A 23,156-nucleotide genomic window follows, 5' to 3' on the forward strand; every position below is an offset into this window, starting at 1 on the left:
GACCACAATGAATATACATTTTCACTAAAATGGGATGGATTTAAAAACATCTTGTCTCTATGAAAAAGAATTCACTCTTAAAATTGATTAACTGTAATTAAAGTGTTTTTTTAAATAACCAGCAGTAATAGACTTAGATCTGATGCCGCTGACTTCAGCTTCACAAGAGAATTAAACCAATTTAACATGTACAATATAATTACATCCCCATAAAACAACATACTGTTACTGCTCATGATAGGAAAGAAAATATTTTAGGGTCATAGATTCAATTCAACACTTTTTTTTTTTGCCTTTTAATTATTCCGGGAGCTCAAATCAACCTGCAGACAAACTGATGACAACAAAACACAGACAAGTTTGTTCAAGAAAACTTTATGTACAAAACTTAATATAAGAATCTTAATACAAAACTTAAATGGAAATACTAGTTTTCTTGTGGTGAAAATGAAACGGTTACATCACTTTTCAGGTTTCTCTTACATAAGCAGTACCTATTCAAATATGGTGGGAATATGAGGTAAGACTGAAGCGTTAGCATTGTGCTCTACACATAAACAAATAGACTTCCTTTTATAATAGTAAAGTAAATAATGGCGTGTACAAACTGAGGTAACCACGTCAACCAAATGAATTTTTAAATTAAAGCCCAATTACTTTTTCAGTCTGTTGATTTTCAATTTCATCACTGTTAAGTTGCACTGCCCGTTGTGAGCACAATATTATGCAGTGCGGGGCGTTGCTGATGCATTTTCATTGATGGCACCATTATTTCACCAGTCTATTTTCTGATGTCGTCATTCCACTATCACTGCTGTTATTCTGCTTTGCAGTGCTTTGACTGAACACAAACACAGAATAATCATCTCCTCTGGCAAACAAAGAGTGGTTTCTGTGAGAACAAGTACACACTGTATGTTCAAGTGCAATTACTGTGCCTGACCACAGTCATCTGTGACAGACGCCTGGTCCGAATACAGCTGTGGCTACACCAGGTACCGGCCCAATGCGAAACACACCTCACACTTGATGTACCATAATAACACTGCAAATGTTGGCCTGCAGATTCTGTTGACGCTCAGGGCTTTGAGTTTCAGAGATTAACTGTATCATTGTAATAATTGATCGTTCTTAAAACAGCTCATTCTCATAATTTGCCAATTTCCTATACCAAATAATTCCTATTCATTCCTATATGCTTACACTTACAGCCAGTTCAGTAGAGCTGCTGTGATTAGTTAGCAGATCATTTAGTTTGTTGGTCTTTAGCTGTTCGCATGATCAACCAATCACATGTAATTACCGGATGGTTCCAGCTTCTCAGATGTGAACATTTAATGCTTGATGTGGTACATGGTAACAATAAACTGAGTATCTTTGGCTTTTGGACTGTTGGACAAAACGTACTTTTCTTACTGTGGCTTAGAGCAAGTTTTAAAGATGACAGTGTTGAGTCACATGGAAGACGAATGTTAATGTATTTTCATTCAGCACGGCCCTAATGTGGAGTGGAATAACAACAATAATATATAGTAGTAAAGTACTTACTACAACATTCAGACCATTAAGGTTACAGTGTTTAAATCTTAGTATTTGATTACTTGAAGCCATACAAAAGCTTCCAGAGTCTGGTGTGCAGTTTGAATGGTCCAACATAGTGGAATGAAAAATGTGCCTCTTCCTGTTTCCTAATTATTTCAAGTACAGAGTACCGACGTGTAGCAAGACTTCATAATGTATACCACGGAGCAGTACGAGCTCCACTCTGAAAGGTCTCATTATTTTGTTCAGGGGGAGAAACCCTTAGAGTTCACCAGTAATAATGGTGTCCGGTCTAAGCTTGTCCAAAGCTACCACAGCAGCTGTTTTCAGGCTGGTTTGTCCTCCTCATCCTGCTCTTCTTCATCTCTGTCATCTTTGACAATCCCTTCATCGATACTCTCCAGCCTCAGCCTCTGACCATCCAGGTATCTGGGTCTCGGTGCTGCCCTCGTTGTAAACAGCCCCCCAGGCAGAGCCAGACTGTCCCCAAACAGGGTGAGCTTAGCGTCACTCTCTATAGCCTTCGCCAGGCAGGAGGCAAACGTGTCTAGAGATTTGTGTACCTCTGCGTGGACTTGGACTGAGGATGCACTGGTGTTTTCAGCTGAGGAGAAAAGTGATAGTGAATTATTTGTTGGAAATTCGACAGTAAACAAATCTTTTGTGTGTGGTTTGTTATATAACTTCCTGACCACAAGCTTTGTTTCAAACCCCCTCCGGTTTAATCTTTAGAGAAGTGGGGAAATGACAGATACCTTTGGAATGCTCCACCTGGTCTTCAAAGGTGACTGAGCTCCTCCTCTTCCCAGACAGATTTCCGTGCTGCTGTGGCTGGGAGGAGCCGTCAATGGAGAAGTTATCCAGCAGCATCACATCTGTACCTGCAGGGGAAACACAAATCCTGGTTAACCGGGAGACGTGCCGAACAAAAATATTAGTCATACGTCTGATAACCAGAAAGGTATGATCTGCATAATTGGAATCCTCTTTGTGTTACACATGACATTACTTGCTCTATTTACACCATCCTCAAATGAAAACGTGAGTTGTGAAAAAGGAATGTGAGGCTGTGAACAGCGCAGTGGTGGTTACATTAGGAAGCTCAACTTCCACCAAGTTAAAAAGCAAAGTCTTGGTAATTTAATAGCATGAATAAACACATTTCAGATCCAACTCTTGGTCACACTATATAAGCATTCAATTTATTTAAACAATAATAGTATGTAATGTACAAATTATTATTATTCCAAAGAGACAATCTGCAAATCTGATAAATTCAACATTTAAGTAAATTACCAGGACAACTTGGTAATTTGGTAATTTACTCTCTGGTTCCAGCTTCTCAGATTTTAGTATTTCTTATATTTAATAATCTAAAATTTAGTTTTGGGTAGTTGACTAGTCAGACCCAGTTATATGGAGGAATTATAGTTGGCTTTTCCCCTCTGTTGCATGTAAACATTTCATCTATAAAATGTAAAACTAAGAAAAATAATTATTAAATATATTTTCCAGGACACAAATCAGACAAACCTTTGTTTCCCTGTTCTGTGTAAGGTCAGCAATATGGAATGAAAACATGTAACAACACTAAACATAAATTGCTCAGAAATCACAAAAACTATGCCCTGATTAAAAAGACCTTTCATTGCCTTTTTTCCAATAACTGTGCAGCTGTATTATGATGTAAGAATTATGATTTAGTGTTAAAAAAAAAACTCCAACTTGCTGTGTGTAACACTTACATGAGTCCTGAGTGAAACTGAAGCCAGTATCTCCTGTACTACTCCCAGGGGCCAACAGGTGGCCTCCACCTGCCAGCATGGCAGTCAGGTGTGGGGACATACCCAAGTCTGAAAGAACACAAGCAACTTTCAGTCTCAGATATTACACATTCATATAGTACAGCAGACAGCTGCAGCCACAAGCTTTGTTGTTCTCGTTTGTTCTATGTGTCTTCCTAAAAACTGTTCCTGCTCGTAGCACATGGAGTCACGTTTTTACATCTATAAAACAGGTGTGGATAATAAATGAGACTTTTAATCTTTCAAATTGAACAAACCCACCCCATTCATAGAAACGTGCACGTAAAACGCTCTCACCTGTGATCCTGTTGGAGATGCTGAAGAGTCGGGATGTCCTTTGCCGAGTGGCAAAAGACTCTCTGTAGTAACGGTCTCCGAAGCACATCCCCAACAGCTCCTTCCTCACCGTTTTATTCCACAGACCGTAGATGAGTGGGTGGCACACGGCGCTGCAGAAGGAAAGCCATGCTACCAGAGTCTCCAGCCATTCAGACACACTTCCCTGTCCCCAGATAGCCTCGGTACAAACCACACCAACATATGGCCCCCAGGTCATGAGGAAGGTGCCTATCACCACCAAGATGGTGACGAAGGCTTTGCACTGGCTTCCTGCATAAACAAGGCTCCGCCGGCTCCCATTAGAGGAAGTCGAGGTGCTTGAGTTCTTACGCCCATTCCTCTGAGCTCCATTTGAGTCATCCTGAGCCACAACAACCGTCCCACAGTGTACTTTTCGAGCTTTCATGCGGGCCACACGGAAAATGACCCCATAACAGCCCAGCATGATGAATAAGGGGGGAAGGATGCACCAGGAGACCCAGAAGGCAGTGTAGCTCACCTCTTTGTGCCAAGATGCAACACAGGTCCATTTGAAACAGTCAAACTCAAAAGTGGACCAACCAAACAGAGGAGGGAGGCAGCCCACCAGAGAGTGTAACCACACATAGGTGATAACCACAACTGCCCGGTTTCCTGTGATCTTCATGGGGTAGATCATTGGGTAGAGCACCGCGTAGTACCTGTTGTGATGTAAGAGGAAAGCAGTGAGGGAACCTTCAATTAAGAAAACAATACTTTTCTCAGGGGAGTTTTCTGGTTCAAAAAACAACAACCAGTCAGATTTGACTGTCACGCACCAACTAAAGCTGTAAAGTGTTTTCTGAAAAGCTGCATACAGAGGAGAGGGAAAGCAGCTTGCTGAAGAACAAATACTTGCACTGTAATCACAAATTCCCAAAGGTGCTTAGGGTAATTAGGAGTGAGAGCAGAGAGGACAGTAGAGCTCAGTAAGAGCATTCACATCCTTTCTGATCCCTGAAAAAAAGATACATGTTATATATTTATGTATTAAGGAGTGAATACTCATTAGGGGTAGGGCTAATTATGTATTAAGTAAATCCAAATGAAGAACTTTGCCTTAATATAAAGCAGTACTCAATTACCAAAATAATTATTTCACGCATTACATATAAACTTAATGATCAAAGAAAAATGATGAGTCAGTGAATGTTAATTCACAGTGCTTGTTTCTGGAGACACACTTTGGTTGGTACCCATGGAGGGGTTTATTTTTACCCTTGGCCTCATTCATTTAAAATGTTCTGAATTGAAGGATCAGTGGATATAATCTCAGCTCAGCAGATGAATGATATATTCACATTACTATACTACACTGTATCACATTACTTTGTAATTCTTTTCACTAAAGCTGGGAAAAATCTCTCCAGAAAAATACCACAACCAAGCGCAGGGATACTAATCTTCTTTCACAAATCTAAAGACTGACCCAAAAATGCAACATTGATCATTAGGAACAGACATGTGTTTCATTGAGGATTGGAGAAAAGCAGGGCAAAAGGGGAAAACTAGACACTAGATACAAACATTACCTGCTTTGGTAATTTTTTGACCAGGAAAATGTTGCTCCAATGACAATAAATATTGAGCCACATTCTGCAGTGTGGCTGTTTTAGCTACAATGGAACAATTGTGATGAATTTAAACATTCCTCGTCGGCAATACCCAAACTCAAACTCACAAACATATGGAAGCTGCCTAATACAAGTTTTATCCAATATTGCTAGCCAGTGATCAGCTGTTCTCTTGCCATCTTTTGTTTTTGTTTGTTTTTTTACAGCCTGCAATTCTGCAAATATTACTACTACTTTTACAACTTGCAGTACTGGTTTTGCCCTAATTGCTGCTCAAGAAGGCAAAAAATGCATTCATTCAAGTGAAAGATATAAACTTAAATTGTTATTCAAAGCGCCCATAATGATTATTCTGCACTAACCTGTCGATGGCAATAGCTCCGAGGGTCAGCATGCTGGCAGAACTGATGAGCAGATAAAGTAGGGCAGTGAAATTGCACCAGACCACACCAAACACCCATTCTCTCTTTGCTGAGCTTACAGCCACGAAAGGCAGCACCAGCATCGACAGCAGCAGGTTGGACAGGGTCAGGCTGAACACAAACTTATTGCTGGGTGTGAGCAGATAAGGTCTGCGATAGAGGGTGGCCACAATTAGGAAGTTCCCCAGGCAGGCAAAGAGCGTGATGGTCACAATGGAGACTGACTCCAGGGCAGCCAGACTGTCACCATTCCCCACCACGGTGCAGTTCCTACTGTTGTTCATAGTGAGAGACGGGGCCACTGGACAGGTCAAGGAATGGTCTGAGACAGCTGTCGAGCAGGACAGGGTTAGAGAGAAAAATGAATGAGGATATTACAAAGGATTGTTCAACTGTTTATTTAAAAAGGCCAAACTAATCTGTCTGGACATTTTAAAAACATAACTGGAAATTCTGTGTTAAACTCTCAAGTTCCTAAATATATTTAAGTTACAACATTTCGACATTTAAAAATGTTACCCAGAGAGATGTGTTAATTGTGCTTGATGATTAAACAATGACAGAATTACTGAAATTGTAGCCAGTTAGGTTTTTGTACTGTTTCAGATCTACATGGCCTTAGAACAGTAATCTCCTTTAGATAATAAACATTATCACAGACAGTAGAAGGGCTGAACCAAAACTTGTTTCTGCTGCCAAAAACGGCTGGTTGAAATGCTTAATTTTTTTTGTGCATTTATCCACCAGATAAACACAACACGTGGAAAACATAAAGCATGTGTGTGGATCTTGTTTGGAGTTTGATAGATTTGTCTACAAAACGATTCATTTCCTGACAACATGTAAAGCTGGAGAAATCATTTGACAAATTAATTTTCGATTGGAAAAGAGCAAACCGGAGCAAGCCGGCAATTACTCAAAACAAAAAGTGCAAATCGTCTCATAACGTTTTTATCAATGACAACAGCAGATCGTGTTTCTGTTTAGCTTGTTCAACGATGTTTAACATTTTTAAAGTGACTTTTGCCTTTTAGAATAAATGGGACATGTAAGACACTTCTCTTATTTACCAACTTTATACAGAGATATAAGGTCTGGAAGGTAAAAAAAAAAAAAAATCCTCTTTATTAAATGGACTGTGGTCAAACTTAAAGCGTAATCCAAAGCCGTGAACTTTAATGTGAAATATAAGCTCCTCTGGCTTTAGCCTCGGTAGATAACATCATTTCACTGCATCTCTCAGCGGGTGAAGTTAACTTTTTATTCAGAAGATATCAGCATGGATGAGAGTTTACCCCCACATCTTAGTTTTCTGAACAACCTACTGTAGGTAAATGTAACCTTTATTAAAGATAACGATAACCAGACTGACGCTTGCTAGCGGTCATGCTAGCTAAAACAACAACCGTTAGTTAGCCTGGGCTAGCTGAAACTTTCTCCCATTGTCCCCCCTCCCCTGCAGAAACACGGACCTCTTTACCTGCTTTGGCTCGGCTCCGTGGCTCCACATTTTCTCCTCTGTGGTGACAAAACGTCCATCTTACTTGTCCGTCTGCTCACCGCGGTGCAATAACCGAGAGTCGATCCTGAAAAAGCTCCGGATCCTCCGCGCCGGACATCGTGAAGTTTGGTAAAGTCTGAGCCGAATCAGAGACGGCCAGCTGCGGCTGCAATGGCGTCCTCTCCCTCCCTCCTCCCTCCCTCTTCTCCCCCACCCTCCTCCGGCTCCGTGTCCCTGCAGACCTCCCCGGTCTGTGGGTGGTCGCTGCCTTGTTTTCACATCCACACAGTGACAGTTGTACCGACCGCGGCTTGTTGTGGCAGTCGAAATGAATGGTTGTGCTTTTCAATCATCGTGACGGTGAATGCGCCGACAAACTATAAAAATGTCCTTTTCGTCCGGCTTCGGGGTGCAACGTGCGGTGTTGGTGTTCGCACTGGTGTTTGTTGAACCAGCCTGAGATGTCAATGTGTGTTTACTCAGTAAGGAGCCGGTGGTTTTGTGAATGAAGTATCATCTTTATCCGTCCGGACCACACACACAGATCAAAGCTTCCCGCACATGCGCGTCATCGCCCCTTATCCAATAGGAAGCGAGGCGGTACCGCCTCCGTCCGTCTGATGGCGCACTCCGCCTGCACGTGACAGATAGGAATCAAACGGATGGAGGCTTTTTATCTGTTTTAAACTCCATAGACTGTTCAAAAAACATTTCCCCAGCGTTGACAGCATTTATTCAACATTTCTAAAAGCGCCCGGTTTAATATGTGCGCCCAGGGGAAAATGAACGCCACATGCAGTATGCCATACAGTCAACACGAGTAAAACACCACGTTAAGGCCTGAATTTAAAACTTTAGCATGGGTATCTGCGGTGTGTACGAAGTCAGCAGAGAGACCATCAGACCCTGAAAGACACAAAGTCAGTGGTGATTAATGACATTTACATTATGGAGACCAAAGCTGAATTACATGATCTAAATATACAGAGTTTCATCTCACCATGATTGTCCACTTCCTGTTCTCAGCCTCGGGAAACACGAGGGAGCGGGAGGAGTAAAACACCATGTCATCCACCTCCTCCATTTTACGAGGAAGGCAATGCAAGAAAGTCCAGTCTGGTTTGGCCACACTTCCTGTCTGTAATAACCAGAGCCAAGGTACTAAGTTATTAATGATTTCTTTTTTCAATGAAGGTCCTTATTTGTTTGTGCACCAAAAAGGGATCCTGGAAAATAAAAATGTTGGATTGTGCCTTCAATGAAAGTACTACGGTTTCTCTTTACCTGCATCGTGATTTGGTAACCTTCAAAGTCTTTGAGCCTCTTTTTCTTCTCCTCTTCCTGTCCCATGCTAACCCAGGTATCAGTTACCAAAACGTTGCTGCCATGGGCAGCCTCCATTGGGTCAGAGGTGAGCACAAGCTGAGTTCCGTACTGAGACAAAATGCAATGTCACATTAATTCTCCTTGACCACAGGTCAGTTTAAAGTACTAAAATCTGGAAAGGAGCCCACCTCTTTTGACAGTCGCTGTGCTTCCAGAATAACACTCTTCTCTGGCTCATAGCCCTGTGAACGAAGACACACTTTATTCTAGTTTCTGATTTGGAATACTGATGCACATTTCACTACAGAACCACAACTTTCTCAGGCATCTCTTCTATCTGTTTAGGTTAGATGTCTATGGTTAGCTGCACACAAATATAGGTGATGAACATGATAGTGGGAATAGAGGTAAACCTTCGGTGTAGCAATCCTAAGATGAACCCCCAGTTTGGCTGCAGTCATCATGAAAGAGTGGAGGACGTTATTGCCATCTCCAATCCAGGTCACCGTTAATCCATTAAGGGACCCATAATGTTCCTGAAAGAGAATAATGGTGATTTAGAAGAAGCAAAGTTGTTGTCATATGCTTGATGAAAATTCTCATAAACTGAAGAGTTGCAATGCCTGCAAAGTGAGAAAATCCGCCAGAATCTGGATAGGATGGTAAAGGTCAGACAGCCCGTTGATGATGGGGATGGAGGCTTCCTTATCCAGCTCCTCCAACGTAGAATGGCTGTACACTCGTGCCAAGACGATATCACAGAGTCCTGAGAGAACCCTGTGGAGGAAAAGATTACATGCTGTTCAAAAACTGGATTGAACAGAAAGGCTCCTTGGAAAACACTGCTGAACAGCACCAGGGGCTTCTTGTTGACCTGAAAAGCTATAGTTAAGGTATGTCTATGTGCATTGGTGTTCCACAAATGTCCTTGAAAAAAAGAATTATGAGATGAGTTAATGTGTGAGAAGAAAGAGGAACCACTGATTTGTGTAGCATATTCCTGTAAGTGAAATTATAGTTAGAAGACTCACCTAGCTGTGTCTGCACAGCTCTCATTCACTCCCAGGTGGATGTCCTGTGAGGTGAGGAAGCAGGGGTGTCCACCCAGCAGAGCAAAACCTGAAATTGTGATATTACAGCAACTTGAACTTCACTAAAAGCTGTGCAGTAAAAGGAAAAATGTATTGGTGTTTGAATCAAATAAGCATTCAGTGATACCAAGTGTTATGTGGGTGACAGTGCTGTTCAGTGCTTTGTTGCAGGGATGCACTGAAAGTCGCCTTTCAGCAGTTCTTTTGTGTCCATCTGAACAATGACTTTCGGGAGAGGTATCAGTACTGTTGACATTACAAGGTCCTATTTTTTGTAGTGCTTTCATAAATGTAATAATACACAAATCCACGTTTGCTAGACCTTAAAGCCAAACCAAGGACCTTTACAGATGTTTTATGGAGTGACCCAACTTCGTTATCAATCATGTGAATATCTGAAAAAGCCTTACATGTAAAGATCATGTATATAGACAAAACGGACACCTGTTTCTGTGGACATTCTTGTTCTGGTGCTTCTCTTCTCAAATATCATTGCAATGGACTTTCCTTGCAGAAGAGGGAGATACTGAAATAGACATGTTAGTTTCCTTAATTGGTTCACACGGGGACTGCACAGGAAAGTGAATTTAGCATTAAATAGAAAACTGAAGATACCTGTTTCTCATGCTTGATCCGATGTTTTAGATCCCCCGACACCCACAGCAACTTTTTGATTTCATCTGAGCTGAAATCCTTCAGTGTGAGACAGCTGCGACCCTTTAAACTCACTGCGCCTTGGGCAGCAGGTCCGATGCTGAAAATATTAAGAGAAAAGCAAATATTCCTTTCGCTGCTGATAAAAAGAAGTTGACTTCTGACAATATTGATTCGGAAATAAAGTAATCTAGACTCTCTTACCTAAAGCCACGTGTGGCTCGGTTATGCAAAGTCTTCAAACATTTTAAAATGGGTCTGTTTACAGACAACATTTGGGAAAACATTGCGCATTAGAGTGGAACTCCAACAGGGACGAGCTGTGAGCTGTCAGCGGCGTGGCTTTCAACTGACGTCACCACGCCACGCGGAAGTGGGCGGGCCTTCACGCGATGTCGCGGTACTGGTTAAATATCAAATCAGATTTATTTATATAGCGCCAAATCATAACAAAGTTACAGCAAGGCTCTTTACATATAGAGCAGGTCCATACCCAGCAGATCCCCCATCACACGTTGGGTCACTCACGCTTTATTTCACATGTTTATATTGCACAAAACGGAATATGAGCTTTTCAGCAGCCACTACTGAAGTTCGATGGGCAAATCACAAAATTTCATCTCCGCAGTAGTTTTCTCAGTGAACTATTGTGGGAAAAGCTAAATATTAGTGTTTTTAACAATAGGTTTCACCTTGAAATCTCACTTACGTTGACATAAAAAATATTTGTGGATATGTTGAATTTACGTGTCGTGACCGATCACAACTTTGATAGTGCTGCAGTTAACCATTCAGGGAAAGTGGCTTCATAGCCAATTTGCAAAATCACCACAACTTTAAATTTTTTTCCTAATAGGATTTGCAGACTATTTGCATGTGTTTGGTTTCAGCAGCTTATTTGGGCTGCTTATCTGATGTGAATGAGGTCACACCGCCAAGTTTTGCTTTTCCAATTTCATTCTATGACGTGAACGCAACATAAAGTGAAGCAGCGCACATTTTATTGGCTTTCAGCAGTCACTGATGGGGGTGTGAAATGTGTTTAATTATGACGAAGCAGTTTAAAACACCATATTTTATTTTCCCTGTTGTGATTTTTGTAAAAAAAAAAAAAAAATAGCTTTTTTAGGGCTTAAAGCGGGGACAGCTTTACCCCCCACCCCCCCCACCCGCCCTTCATCCGCCGGCTGTCGGCTCCGAGCTGCACCGTGAAGGGCAGGAGGTGTGAGGGGGCAGAGCGGCGGAGATGACCGGACAGACCCGTGTGGATGTACCCGGTGAGGTTTTTTCAGGCTCCACAGCATCGAGCTTTCTGTGTGGTCCTTATTCGACCCTTTTTATTTCACTAACGGTGTGAGTGTGTGTGAGTGTGTGTGTGCTATTTCTGTCGGGCTGACAGCAGCTTGGGCCGGGATTTAGTCGGTGTTAGTTGGACAACCTGTGTGATGTATGACTGCTCATCTGCCATCAGCCACCGGAGCCCTGTTCACATTTGGAAGAAGCAGCTTTGCACATAATGTGCCCAGTGTATTCTGGTTGAGGAATGACCATCCAGTGCATATATCCTGTGGAGGGGAGCACACTGCTGTCATCACAGGTATTCACACTATGTATATTAGTTATTTATTTTTTTTAAGTATACTAATAGAATAAGTGTGAGTTTTACAGCCAAGTCATATTTCCATGTCTGTAAAAACTGCAGAAAATGGGAGGCTGCTTATGTTCGGTGCTAATACTTGGGGCCAACTGGGGCTGGGATTGAAGCCTGCTGTCCACAAACCTGCCTCTGTGAAAGGTAAGTTATTCTACATCACCTCTAACTATTTTTGTATTTAATGATATGATGAGTACTTTTTGAGTAATCCATTAATTGTGCAGTCAGACACCTGCTATCAGACAATATACAATTTACTAAAACAAAAAAGCAAATTTTACAGGCAAGATGAAATATTTGATATTTTTAGTTTAGGAAAAACAGCAGAACACTGGATTATTAAAAAAAAAATCCTGGTATATTTTTGGTCAGCTGACTAAGAAACGAATCAACTAATTTTGTTTTTTTTGTGTGTGTCCTTTTTTTTTTAATAATAGTAGCCTTGTGTTTTGTTTTGTTTTGTTTTCTTAGCCTTAAAGTCCGAGAAGGTGAAGCTTGTAGCTTGTGGGAGAGATCACACGATCGTCTGCACATGTAAGATGAATAATCATACGTGACGATACAAAGATCCCTCTGACACAAAATCGTGGCATCCAGTGGATGTTTTTGTCATGAACTAGGATTTCTATATTTTTAGGGGGGGGTAGTGTGTATGGCGCAGGCCGGAACCAGGAGGGGCAACTCGGTTTGGGACACTGCAACAACACTACAGCCTTTCAGCTGCTGAATCCCTTCTGTGGCTATGCACCAATCAGGACGCTTTCTGCTGGGTGCAACACCTCCGCCGCCTTAACAGGTTCAAAAAGAGACAAGTCATAATGCAATATAGGTGTTTGTGGTCCAAACTGTACATGCTTGTGTGTCAAACTCGTCTGTTTGTGTGTCGGTTAGAGGACGGAAGGCTGTTCATGTGGGGAGACAACTCTGTGGGTCAGATTGGACTTGGGGGTGAAGGATTTGCAGCAGAACCCAGGGAGATAAATGTTGGTGAACCAGTGACATGGGTCTCCTGCGGGTACCACCACTCAGCGTTTGTTACAGGTACAGGCCAGCTAATCACAGCCAAAAATCACTCCTCAGGAACTGTCTTTATTTTGTCAAACAATTCCAGAAGCACATGCAGAACAAATAGAGGGAACAGCTGTAAGACTCATTAACAGCCACAATACAAAGAAATAGTCAGCTCACCTTGATGAGTTCACTTGCACTTCACCGCTTTCTGGAATAATGTACCCTTTTAACATAATTTGTCCTTGTGTTGCTGGATATTCTTTTGTACCTTCAGATTAATGTGCCAATGCTCCAAAGTAAGTACTGAACCATCAGTTATTTTTAACATTATTCATTGTTGTCTTTCAGTTGATGGGGTTCTCTACACATTTGGCGAGAGTGCAAATGGACGGCTTGGTCTCCATGTAGAACAGCTTTCCAATCACAGGGTGCCACAGCAGGTCCAAGAGATCCTGGGACGCGTCACCCAGGTGTCCTGTGGAGGGGAGCACACTGTGGCACTTACAGGTTTGTTCCAGAAACAGGTATCTGCTCTTAATTATTCACACGTCTACTTATTTATTTACATATCATGTTTATATTACTCTATTGTAGTATTATAGTTAACATATATTAAAGACACAAATATTTCACCTGCTTAATCATTTATCAGTTGTGTAATTAGAATTAGGATTTATAAATTCTGATTACTACCTCAGTAAGTCAATTAAGTAAAAGTTGTGATATGTTCAAAACATTCAATTGTAAATAAGAATCTGTTGTGTTAAAATAGAAAGGAGGAAATAGAAAAAGACCATACTATCAGCTAAATTGGATAAAAAGCTAATATAGGTACATCCAATTTGTACATCTTTGAAGTTGTTGTGACAAAGATTCAGATATAGACACAAATTATTTTTATAGAGAGCAAAATGTTCATCTACAAAGTAGCTGAAATAATCAGATCAATGGGATACAGTTAAAAGGAAAAGCAGATTACATGTACAAAATAACATCTAAAGTAAAAGATGGAACTTACAGTAACTGTCAGTCATGTGGCAGTAAAATCTGGTTCTCTGTGTGTGTTTTGTTATGCCAGAGGACCACGTGTACACATTTGGAAGAGGTCATTATGGTCAACTGGGCCATGGGACATTTCTGTTTGAAGCTGATTTGCCTAAACCACTGGAGCACTTTTCTGACAGCAACACCAGACGCATTGTCTGTGGGGAAAACCACACCGCTGTCATCACAGGTTAGCTATCTCTTAATGATTGCCCTATTTCCCAAGACCTAATTTTTAGAATCACTTGAATTAGGACATACAACCTGATAAATCACTTCAAATAATCAGTTTTCAAAACTTTTGTGAATTTTTAGTCATTTCAATTGATTTGTTCACAAACCACTTCATCCCTTGTCATGATGAATATACCTGAGCAGTGAAGCCAAATTAATTCCAATTTAAAAATATAATTTAATGTATTTTTCTCTTCTACAGACAATGGGCTGCTTTACATATTTGGTGATGGTCGTCATGGAAAACTGGGATTAGGGGAGGAGAACTTCATGAATCACTTCAGCCCAACACTTAATGCACGGTTTCTCAAATACAAAGTTCAGTTAGTAAGTGAATGGAAAGAAAAGCTTCAGTAGAGCTCATGGTTTCATTCCTTGCCCCGCTGTTAAAATGCCCTTTGACAGAATGACAAACCCCGAATATTTTTGGCATAAGTTTCTGTGTAAACACAGTCACTTTGTGAGTCTGAAAATAAACAGGTATAAATGGGTGTGAGAGCAGTATGCAATAATAAATTACATTGTTTCCATGTGGACGTTGATGTCTTCCTGTCTTAAGGTATCCTGCGGTGGTAACCACATGATGATACTGGCTGCACCCAGGCCACCAGAGCGCCGAGACATGGCGCCAGAGAAGGTTACAATCGACAGCAACTTGGAGTCGAGTGGCACTGAAATTTTCCTGCTACACAATTTGATTGATCCAACTGCACTTGTCCCACTCTCAGCCCTTGCTGCTCGAGCTCGTCACAGAGAAAAAGTGAGAACCTCCACTTTTGATTCTTGTGCTTATAACAGCCAATCTTTGAGCCACATTCTTATTAGACACATAAAATTAAGTGGTCCTAAACTGTTAAAGTAGCTGTTTTGCTGTGGTGCCGGCTATGTGTAGCAGAACCTGTGAACTTAAACTAGGATTGTGTATGCACAAGGTTGGTTAATCTGCTTTGAGAATTCTCTGTCTGAACGACCAGCTACAGAAAACCCTAAATGTTTTATTCTGGGGCATTCAGGTGAAATGTAATTATAGTTTCATGCCAGAAGGAAGCAGTATTGCATCAACATGTGGCTCTGCTGTAGTACCACGATCTAACCGGTTGGGGGAGCTCCATAGATGCAAACCTTTTCTCAGGAAAGCTTTTGCTGTTGTCTTTCAGGAAAGCCCTGGGGAGCTGTTTAGGGAGACATTTAAGAACATCCCACATCTAAATTCCAGCTTCCTCAACTCCTCCGTGCAAACATCTAGAAATCTCCACCTAACTCCAAAAACACTGTCAAAGGATGTTACCATTGCTTCATCATTTCCCAAAGCTCCATCTGGCAGTCCACCATTCTCGCCTAGATCCCTGTCCAAATCCCTGCAGACGCCATCAAGCCCACAATCTCAATCATCAACCAAGTTTCAGAATAAAGACTCCAGCGCCACCCACTCAAAGTCTAAATCTAAACAATTGCCCTCATCCTTTCTATCACCTAAGTCTAAAACTAAACATAAAAAAGACATTCCTGTCTCTCCCCAAAATAGAGTGCAACATGCAGCATCTGCTGAAAAGGCCTTAAGTGGCAAAATGTCATCTTCTTTACCTCTTAAAGATCCCTGTAGCCCTCCGACTCAGGTTCCCAGTAAACATCCCAGAGACAAAGAGTCTCCTGTCTCACCAAAAACAGGTACGTTGAACCTACAATTTTAAACCTTTTCTGGGGTCTCTAATAGCCACGTTATTTAAGGAACTTGCTGAAATCAATTAAAAGATAAATACTGTTTTGCACCAGAGATGAACTATTTCCTTTCGGTTCTTTCAGAGGGAGAAACAATTCTGAGACAAGTGATCAATGAAGATATGGAAGAAAAAGGAGCAGACTTTTTGCCAAACTTGGTGAGTAAAAAACATGATTTTTAAAAGCTCCCTGTACATTACTTTGACTTTGGAGTACAGAAATATACTAAGGTATATTGTCCATAGAGTCATAAACACAGAGCAAGTCGGAGATTCATTTCCTCTTCAGGCCTCTTGGCTGTGGTCTAGATTATGTGCACTCCAGGCCAGGAAGCAGCAACTATGAACACTCGTTGACTTTTCCAGGAAATATGCATAGCTCAGCATCCATACTGTGTGTTCGTGTGTGTGTGTGTGTGTGTGTGTGTGTTTGTTTCTGTGGAGAAATAAGGTGAACTATAAACTAGAATTTATTTTTTTTGTCAGTTTTTCACTTTCATCTGCTGTTTTCCCAGTTTGTCTGTAATCAATCTCCTCAAAGCAGATTGAGATGTTTGGATTGGTTCTTCTAATACACAAATGTGTTTGGGCTCCACCCTCAGATACACACACACGCATGATGCTTTGTAAAAATTGGCAGGATTTTTGCCACATCTCATGGCTGTTTCCACAGCCAGGGATGAAGCAAGCTGTGAAGAAGTCTCCCACGTTGTAGTACAACATGTGGTGCTCACTAACTCATTCCTGTCTTAGTTTTAGTGATAAATAGGCATTGACTATAAGTCTGTTGCGTGCAGTGATGGCAGAGAGATTCAAAGGCTTTACTCAACTAAAATAGTAACAACATACTCTTGTGTTCATTTGCACTACTCAGCCAAAGACTTTATTTTTAAAATGCTCATTAAATAGACTTTTGGCACTGAGCAAAATGTAACTATGGTACAGTATCTGAATAAATTCTTATCAATCAATCTTACTTTCTACATATTTTCCACTTGGCCATGTGTGGGCTTTAAAGAGTCACCGAGAATAAGATATAGCTACAATAATGATCTGAAACAAATCTTTGAATTAATGAAGTGAAATTTGAACCCCTTATTGTGCTAGAAAAGCTGCTGTGACTAAGTAACACCTCACTGACCTTCAATTAACCACAATCTATTTATCTCCAGTGCAAATGGGGGGAAAAAAGATTTCTAATTCTTTCTCCACCATCACAATGGTTTTCCGCCACCCACATCTGTATTTAGACCTGATGAGAGATTTGTTGATAGCATCTTTGTTAAATATTCCCACTATGTACATAAGCCCGACAATATTCTTGGCATTACCATAAAGATTTACTCAGACTGCACAAAGCCATACTATCTCATATGCTCCAAGCTCTTTTTCTATATGTGTTTCAAAAATCACACAAAAAAATGTTTCAGAAATCACATAATTATGAAATGAATATAAACAATATCCAGACAAAGTATTATTGTTGTTCCCAACATACTGATGTAACTACAAAAACTACTGTAACTGAAATCTCAAAATAGCCTTATCCTCCTAATTGAATGTGAGATTAAATTTGGCAGTAACATGCCATAATTACATATGCAGCCATATTGATTGCAGGTCTGCTGCTGTGCCTGTACAACTTCTCTTTTACTTGGCATCGCCCAGCATTGAACCTTTTTCTGCCTGTGTTATTTTTATTTTTACATATTACTACATCTCTATTTTCTCTTTGATTTACTCAAGGAGAAGAAAAAGAGCCGTGCTCTTCGAAGAGCTACAAAAGAGTCCAAGACGTTCGCTGAGCAGATGCAGTCAAACGGGAAGACGGACCAAATTTCTAACGAAGCTTTACCCACAGAGCTCCCGAAGGGTTCTAGCCCCTTAAAGAAAAACGTGTCTCCTGTGAGAGAAGGAAAAGAGAACATTATCAAACAGTCCAGTACAGTTATAAGTCAAGAACACAAACAAACTCAAAATGAGCTCTCCCATTTCAAGTCAGAGAAATATGACAAGAGCAAGGTTTCAGAGCTGAGTACAAAAACAGGAAAAGACGGAAAAAGTCTAAATTTCCAGCGAGGTGGTATAATCCAAGAAGATGCGAAAGACAGCTATTTAAATAAAGACTTGAGAGGTACAGCAAAAAGGGAGAAAACTAAATCATCAACCTTGGATAAGACATCTCCCGTTATTAAGGTTTTGAAAGGAAATGAAAGCTTATCTGCTGAAAGGAGAAGTTCAACATCCACAAAAAACTCAGCAAAAGAAGACACCAACTATACAGTCAGAGCAAAAAAATCCGACATCCAGTTGACTCCAACAAAAGAGCTGCAAAAGATTAAATCTACTTTGGGAAAAGATCAAAGTAAAACACCAAATGTGAAAAAAGAATTGACACCCATCATCCCACCAGCTCGAACTGAAACTAAGACATCCTCAAGTGTGAGATCTACACCTGTGAAAGTCAAAGGGAGGCCACAACAGGTCGAATCGACACCGGTCCAAGCTGAAACTGTAAATAGTTCAGTTAAAATAAGAGGCAAAGGAAAAGGAGCAGCCACTGAGCTAAAAGGTAAACCTGCAGATAAGCAGAAGCTACCTAATGACAGTGCTGAAGGAAATGACACAAAGAAAGAAGAATCTAAACTGAAGTCAAAGAGAAAGCTATGGGGAGAAGAAGGAGATATCAAAGTTAAAGCTGAAGCTGGTGCAGATACCAAATATAATACAAAGACCAAGGTGAGGAGTACTAAGGCTGAGTCTCCACAGCAGGATACACCTATTGAAGTGCTCTATAACCCAATTTATTCACAAAAGCCTCAGAGAATAGAAGTTTCTGAACCAACTGATACACATCTTGTTTCTGGAAGACACAAAGAGGAAACTCCGAGTATGACAGGAGAAAAACTAAGATGGGGGGAAATTCTTAGTAGCGCAGTATCTCTTCATCCTGCTGTTGGGATGGCAGGTGCAGCTATTGAGGCCGTTCGTGAAGCAGAGACATACGTACAGGACTTCCAGTCTGACGGTGACACATCCACCTCCACGTCATCCAGAGCACTCAGCCGTGCAAAACAATTCACCAAGCAAAGTGCAATTACGCAACGTTCTGTCTCCTCTACATCAAATTTATCTTCAACAGAATTCTCAAATCCTAAAGAAGAAATCCCGGAGAAAGTCAGCGCTTCATTGGTGTCTGGGGGTGTAGCTCAAAAAGGAGAAAGGAATCATACAACTCGTGATCCATCAGAACAGGAGGAAGTGAAAAGTGACCTGTTTGAACAAAGTGAGGGTGAAGACATTTCACAAACAGAAGGAAAGAACAGTTACACAGACATGGAAACCTCCCAGCAGGATCACGAAGAGGAAGATGAGAAAACCTCCACTGTCTCCAGTGAAGATGTGGAGGAAAGAGATGAGGGTATTGAGGATGAAGAGGAAGGAGATGAGGAGACAATGAAAGATTCAGAGGGTGAGAGTGGAGGTAACATGGAAGCTGAAGAGGAAGAAGAAAAGGAAGATGAAAGTACAGATGAGAGTGATGATGAAGAGGAGAGTGCTTCTGGAGAGGTTGATGAAGAGCGAGCTAGTGAATCTGAAGAAGAAGACAGTGAGAAGAACACAAGCTCCAGCAGTGAGGAAGATGATGGCAGAAGTGAAAAGAGTGATTCTTCTGTACCTGAAGGGAAGAACGAAGCGGAAAGCAGTGAGGACACAAGTGAAAGAGAAAGTGACTCTGAAGCAACAGAGGAGCAGGAGGGAAGTGAAAAGTCCAGTGAAGAAGAGAGTAAAGAGGAAGGGGATGAAAGTGAGACCGATGACAGTGAAGAGTCTGGGAGTGGAGTTGGCAGTGAAAGTGAAGAGGAGGAAGATAAAGAGGAAAGCAACTCTATAGAGTCTACAAATAGTGATGAAGAGGAAGAGAGTGGAACTGATTCCACTAAAAGTGAGGGGGGTGAGGAGAAAGACTCAGAGGAAAATAAAGAGACAGATGAGAGTGAAGGAGAGGAAGATGATGATGATGAGAAACAGGATGAAGAAAGTGGGCAGACTGATGATGATGAAGAAGACCAAGATAAGAAAAGCTCCAAAGAAAATAGGAAAAGTGCAAATGAGACCGAGACAGAGGAGAAAGACGTTATTGACCTGGAGGATGAGACTGCAGAGGAGGAGGAGGAGGAGGGGGAGGAAAATGAAGAGGAGGGGGATGAGACTGCAGAGGGGGAGGAAAATGAAGATGAGGAGGGGGAGGAAAATGAAGAGGAGGGGGATGAGACTGCAGAGGGGGAGGAAGAGGAGGAGGAGGAGGGGGAGGAAAATGAGGGTGAGGAGGGGGATGAGACTGCAGAGGGGGAGGAAAATGAAGAGGAGGGGGATGAGACTGCAGAGGGGGAGGAAAATGAAGAGGAGGGGATGAGACTGCAGAGGGGGAGGAAAATGAGGGTGAGGAGGGGGATGAGACTGCAGAGGGGGAGGAAGAGGGGGAGGAAAATGAGGGTGAGGAGGGGGATGAGACTGCAGAGGGGGAGGAAGAGGAGGAGGAAAATGAAGAGGAGGGGATGAGACTGCAGAGGGGGAGGAAAATGAAGAGGAGGGGGATGAGACTGCAGAGGGGGAGGAAGAGGAGGAGGAGGAGGGGAGGAAAATGAGGGTGAGGAGGGGGATGAGACTGCAGAGGGGGAGGAAAATGAGGGTGAGGAGGGGGATGAGACTGCAGAGGGGGAGGAGGAGGAGGAGGAGGGGGAGGAAAATGGGGAGGAGGAGGAGGAGGAGGGGGAGGAAAATGAGGAGGAGGAGGGGGAGGAAAATGAGGGTGAGGAGGGGGATGAGACTGCAGAGGGGGAGGAAGAGGAGGAGGGGGAGGAAAATGAGGGTGAGGAGGGGGATGAGACTGCAGAGGAGGAAAACAAGGAGGTTAGAGGGGAGGATAAGGAAGAAGGGGGGGGAGAAAGAAGGTGAAGAGGAGGAGGAGGAAGAGGAAGGTGAGGAAGAAGAGGCTGAGGAGGGTGAAGAGGAGGAATCAACTAACAGTAAGGAGGAAAGTATGGAAGCGAATAAAAAGACTATGATGGAGACTGAAGAGGAGGAGGAAACAAAAATTAAACCAAAAACAGATACAAAAGTTAGAAATCAGAGGGAAAAGAGAAAACTGGAGCAAACTGAAAATAAGAAACATGATGATGAGGAAAAAGGAGATGAGGGTGAGGATGAGGCAAATGAAGGGGAAGAAGAAATGGGTGACGAGGACGAGGAAGAAGTCAGTAAAGACAGTAAACAACCGACTGAGAGAGAGGAACATGAGGAGGAGGAAGAGGAAGAGGAAGAAGAAGAAGAAGAAGAGGAGAAGGAAAAGTCGGTGCAACAAAAACAAAAAGAGACAACACACAGAAAGTGCCTCTTAAACCTGCTCCCCCAGAAACGCCCAGACCTGCACCGCGGACCAAACAGAGGACTGCACGGGAGAGGAAACCAGATGAGTCTCAGCAGTTCTGGAACAACGTTCTGCCACAGTATCTGGATCTGCAGTAAAGTTACCACTCAGTGTGGAACCCAACAATCAAACTGAGCACAAAGTGTTCTGTGCTAACACAGTTTTGACTAAATTAGTAAATTTCAGTTTTCTTATTGTCAACAAAATGCATCAGTCCATTAATTTTTTAAGGCAATGGCAAAGCATTGTAATGAAGGAAATGTCGATTTAAAAAATAGCCCGTAAAGAGGCTGATAGGGTTTTAAACCCACAATCAGTTTTTATTTACACTACATCAGTGCAGATTTTGTCCCTCGTCGTATTGTGGAATTTGTTTTCTCTCCATCTGTAGAATTTTTCATGTAACAGCGATGACGTGTTCTTCATAATCCTAAAAATGCATTTGTATTCTTTGTTTATGCCTGAATTTTACTAATTTATCATCCATGGTTTACAGGGAGGAGCACGAGGGAGAGGGAGTTAGCACAGGCGCTCGTAGTAAGAAGGTTGTGTGTTCGAACCCTGGGCCCGGGAACTTTCTGAATGAAGTTTGCATGTTCTCTGTGTTGTCTCTGTGTTTGTTCCCTCCTGCTTCCGCCCACCGACACTAAATTTCCCATAGGTCTGAGCGGGAGTGTGAATGGTTGTTTGTCTCCACGAGTCCACGACCTGTCCAGGGTGGACCTGGGTTAGCTGCGATTGGCCCGAGCCCACTGGCTCCCCCACACACAACCCTGACAGATAAGTGGTGGATGGATTGTCTCTGATTACACCTTTCAGACACACTCAGAGATAACAACAGCAGGTGATTGTTCACAATATTAGTGCACCAAAATCGTATCTCATCTCTCTGGTGATGAAATTCCTGCAGTAACTCATTCATAAGTGACCTGTCTGTACGGTGACACTGAAATAAAACTGTCAAATGCTTGAACCGTAAAAGATTCTTCAAAGCATCCACAATGAGAACAGCAGCTAACTACAGGTCTTTGTAAACACCAGTTTAACAGCAAAAACCTCAGAGCCTTAATCCAGAATCATTGCCTGTAGCGCCACATCAAAGTGTCAGGTCGGTCCCTTCAAGGCAAGTGAGCAGAGATGAGTCAGTTAACCCTCTCCTCACCCGACCCGGGAGCTTTTCAGTTTATGCTGCTGCTAAAGTTGGCTGAAGCCCACGTGTAATTGCAGCTCAGGAGATCCTCAGGTAGTCACATCACCACACACCTCCCTTTCCTGTTTCCTGTCGAGACAAGGAACACTTCAACACCTTCATGTGTCGACTCACCCCCTCAGCACACACAGGTCCAGAAACCAGCCTGATGATTGTGGAGGAGAGAAAGGGAAACAGTGGTTAGTCTTTCAGCAACACTCTAATGTCAACTGGTTTTTTCTGCCCCACGTGTCCACAAACATTGCAGTAAGATGTCATATAAATATTAAGCTGCAATATATTTACTTTGTGAAAAAACAAATTGTCTCAAAACCTTCCTCCATTATGACGCCATAGACCGAAAACATTGCATTTTCCTTTACTCTCAATATACTGTCGTTCATAATAACCAAAATAACTCAAACACAGAGATAAACAAGTTTTTATGTTTTGTTTTCTTCGGCAGCGGAAGACACAATGCTCTAAACCCCTGATCTCCAACAATTGTGGAAGAAAATCAATTTCATGATTTTGAGGCCATACACATTTATCTGGAAACCTATATATTTATGGGATTAAGTTGAGTGTTGCATGGCAACTAAA

At 41.9% G+C, this 23,156-nt stretch overlaps 3 protein-coding genes across 4 annotated transcripts; 1 reads left to right on the plus strand and 2 right to left on the minus strand.

Annotated features, from left to right (window-relative positions):
* Positions 1–301: 301 nt before the first annotated feature.
* On the minus strand, positions 302–7,377 carry gpr161b (G protein-coupled receptor 161b). Of its 2 annotated transcripts, none has more exons than XM_029530337.1 (6): positions 7,181–7,377; positions 5,641–6,031; positions 3,645–4,366; positions 3,288–3,395; positions 2,298–2,423; positions 302–2,146 (listed from the first exon to the last, which is right to left on the minus strand). In XM_029530337.1, the coding sequence occupies exons 2-6, from the start codon at positions 5,982–5,984 to the stop codon at positions 1,869–1,871; spliced, it is 1,578 nt and encodes a 525-aa protein (XP_029386197.1). In that variant the 5' UTR covers positions 5,985–6,031; positions 7,181–7,377; the 3' UTR covers positions 302–1,868. The 2 variants fall into 2 exon arrangements, with proteins under 2 accessions (XP_029386197.1, XP_029386198.1); XM_029530338.1 differs by having other exon boundaries at positions 7,173–7,377.
* A 540-nt stretch (positions 7,378–7,917) lies between these two features.
* otc (ornithine transcarbamylase) lies at positions 7,918–10,610 on the minus strand. The gene is made up of 10 exons (XM_029530467.1): positions 10,477–10,610; positions 10,234–10,372; positions 10,063–10,144; positions 9,559–9,646; positions 9,151–9,304; positions 8,941–9,063; positions 8,716–8,769; positions 8,486–8,635; positions 8,202–8,339; positions 7,918–8,107 (listed from the first exon to the last, which is right to left on the minus strand). Exons 1-10 carry the CDS (start codon positions 10,557–10,559, stop codon positions 8,048–8,050), a joined length of 1,071 nt encoding a protein of 356 aa, XP_029386327.1. The 5' UTR covers positions 10,560–10,610; the 3' UTR covers positions 7,918–8,047.
* Positions 10,611–11,518: 908 nt separating this feature from the next.
* Positions 11,519–21,462, plus strand: LOC115062158 (X-linked retinitis pigmentosa GTPase regulator-like). Its single transcript, XM_029530783.1, is given in 19 exon segments — positions 11,519–11,549; positions 11,744–11,869; positions 11,975–12,067; positions 12,398–12,460; positions 12,564–12,722; positions 12,818–12,967; positions 13,286–13,444; positions 14,016–14,171; positions 14,418–14,542; positions 14,775–14,975; positions 15,832–15,883; positions 19,184–19,776; positions 20,221–20,316; positions 20,367–20,430; positions 20,651–20,888; positions 20,890–20,939; positions 21,015–21,134; positions 21,225–21,344; positions 21,347–21,462. Coding segments are annotated over 19 exon segments (2,712 nt in total).
* Positions 21,463–23,156: the final 1,694 nt, after the last annotated feature.

Source organism: Echeneis naucrates, chromosome 21 (genome assembly GCF_900963305.1).
Source record: "Echeneis naucrates chromosome 21, fEcheNa1.1, whole genome shotgun sequence".
NCBI lineage: Eukaryota > Metazoa > Chordata > Actinopteri > Carangiformes > Echeneidae > Echeneis > Echeneis naucrates.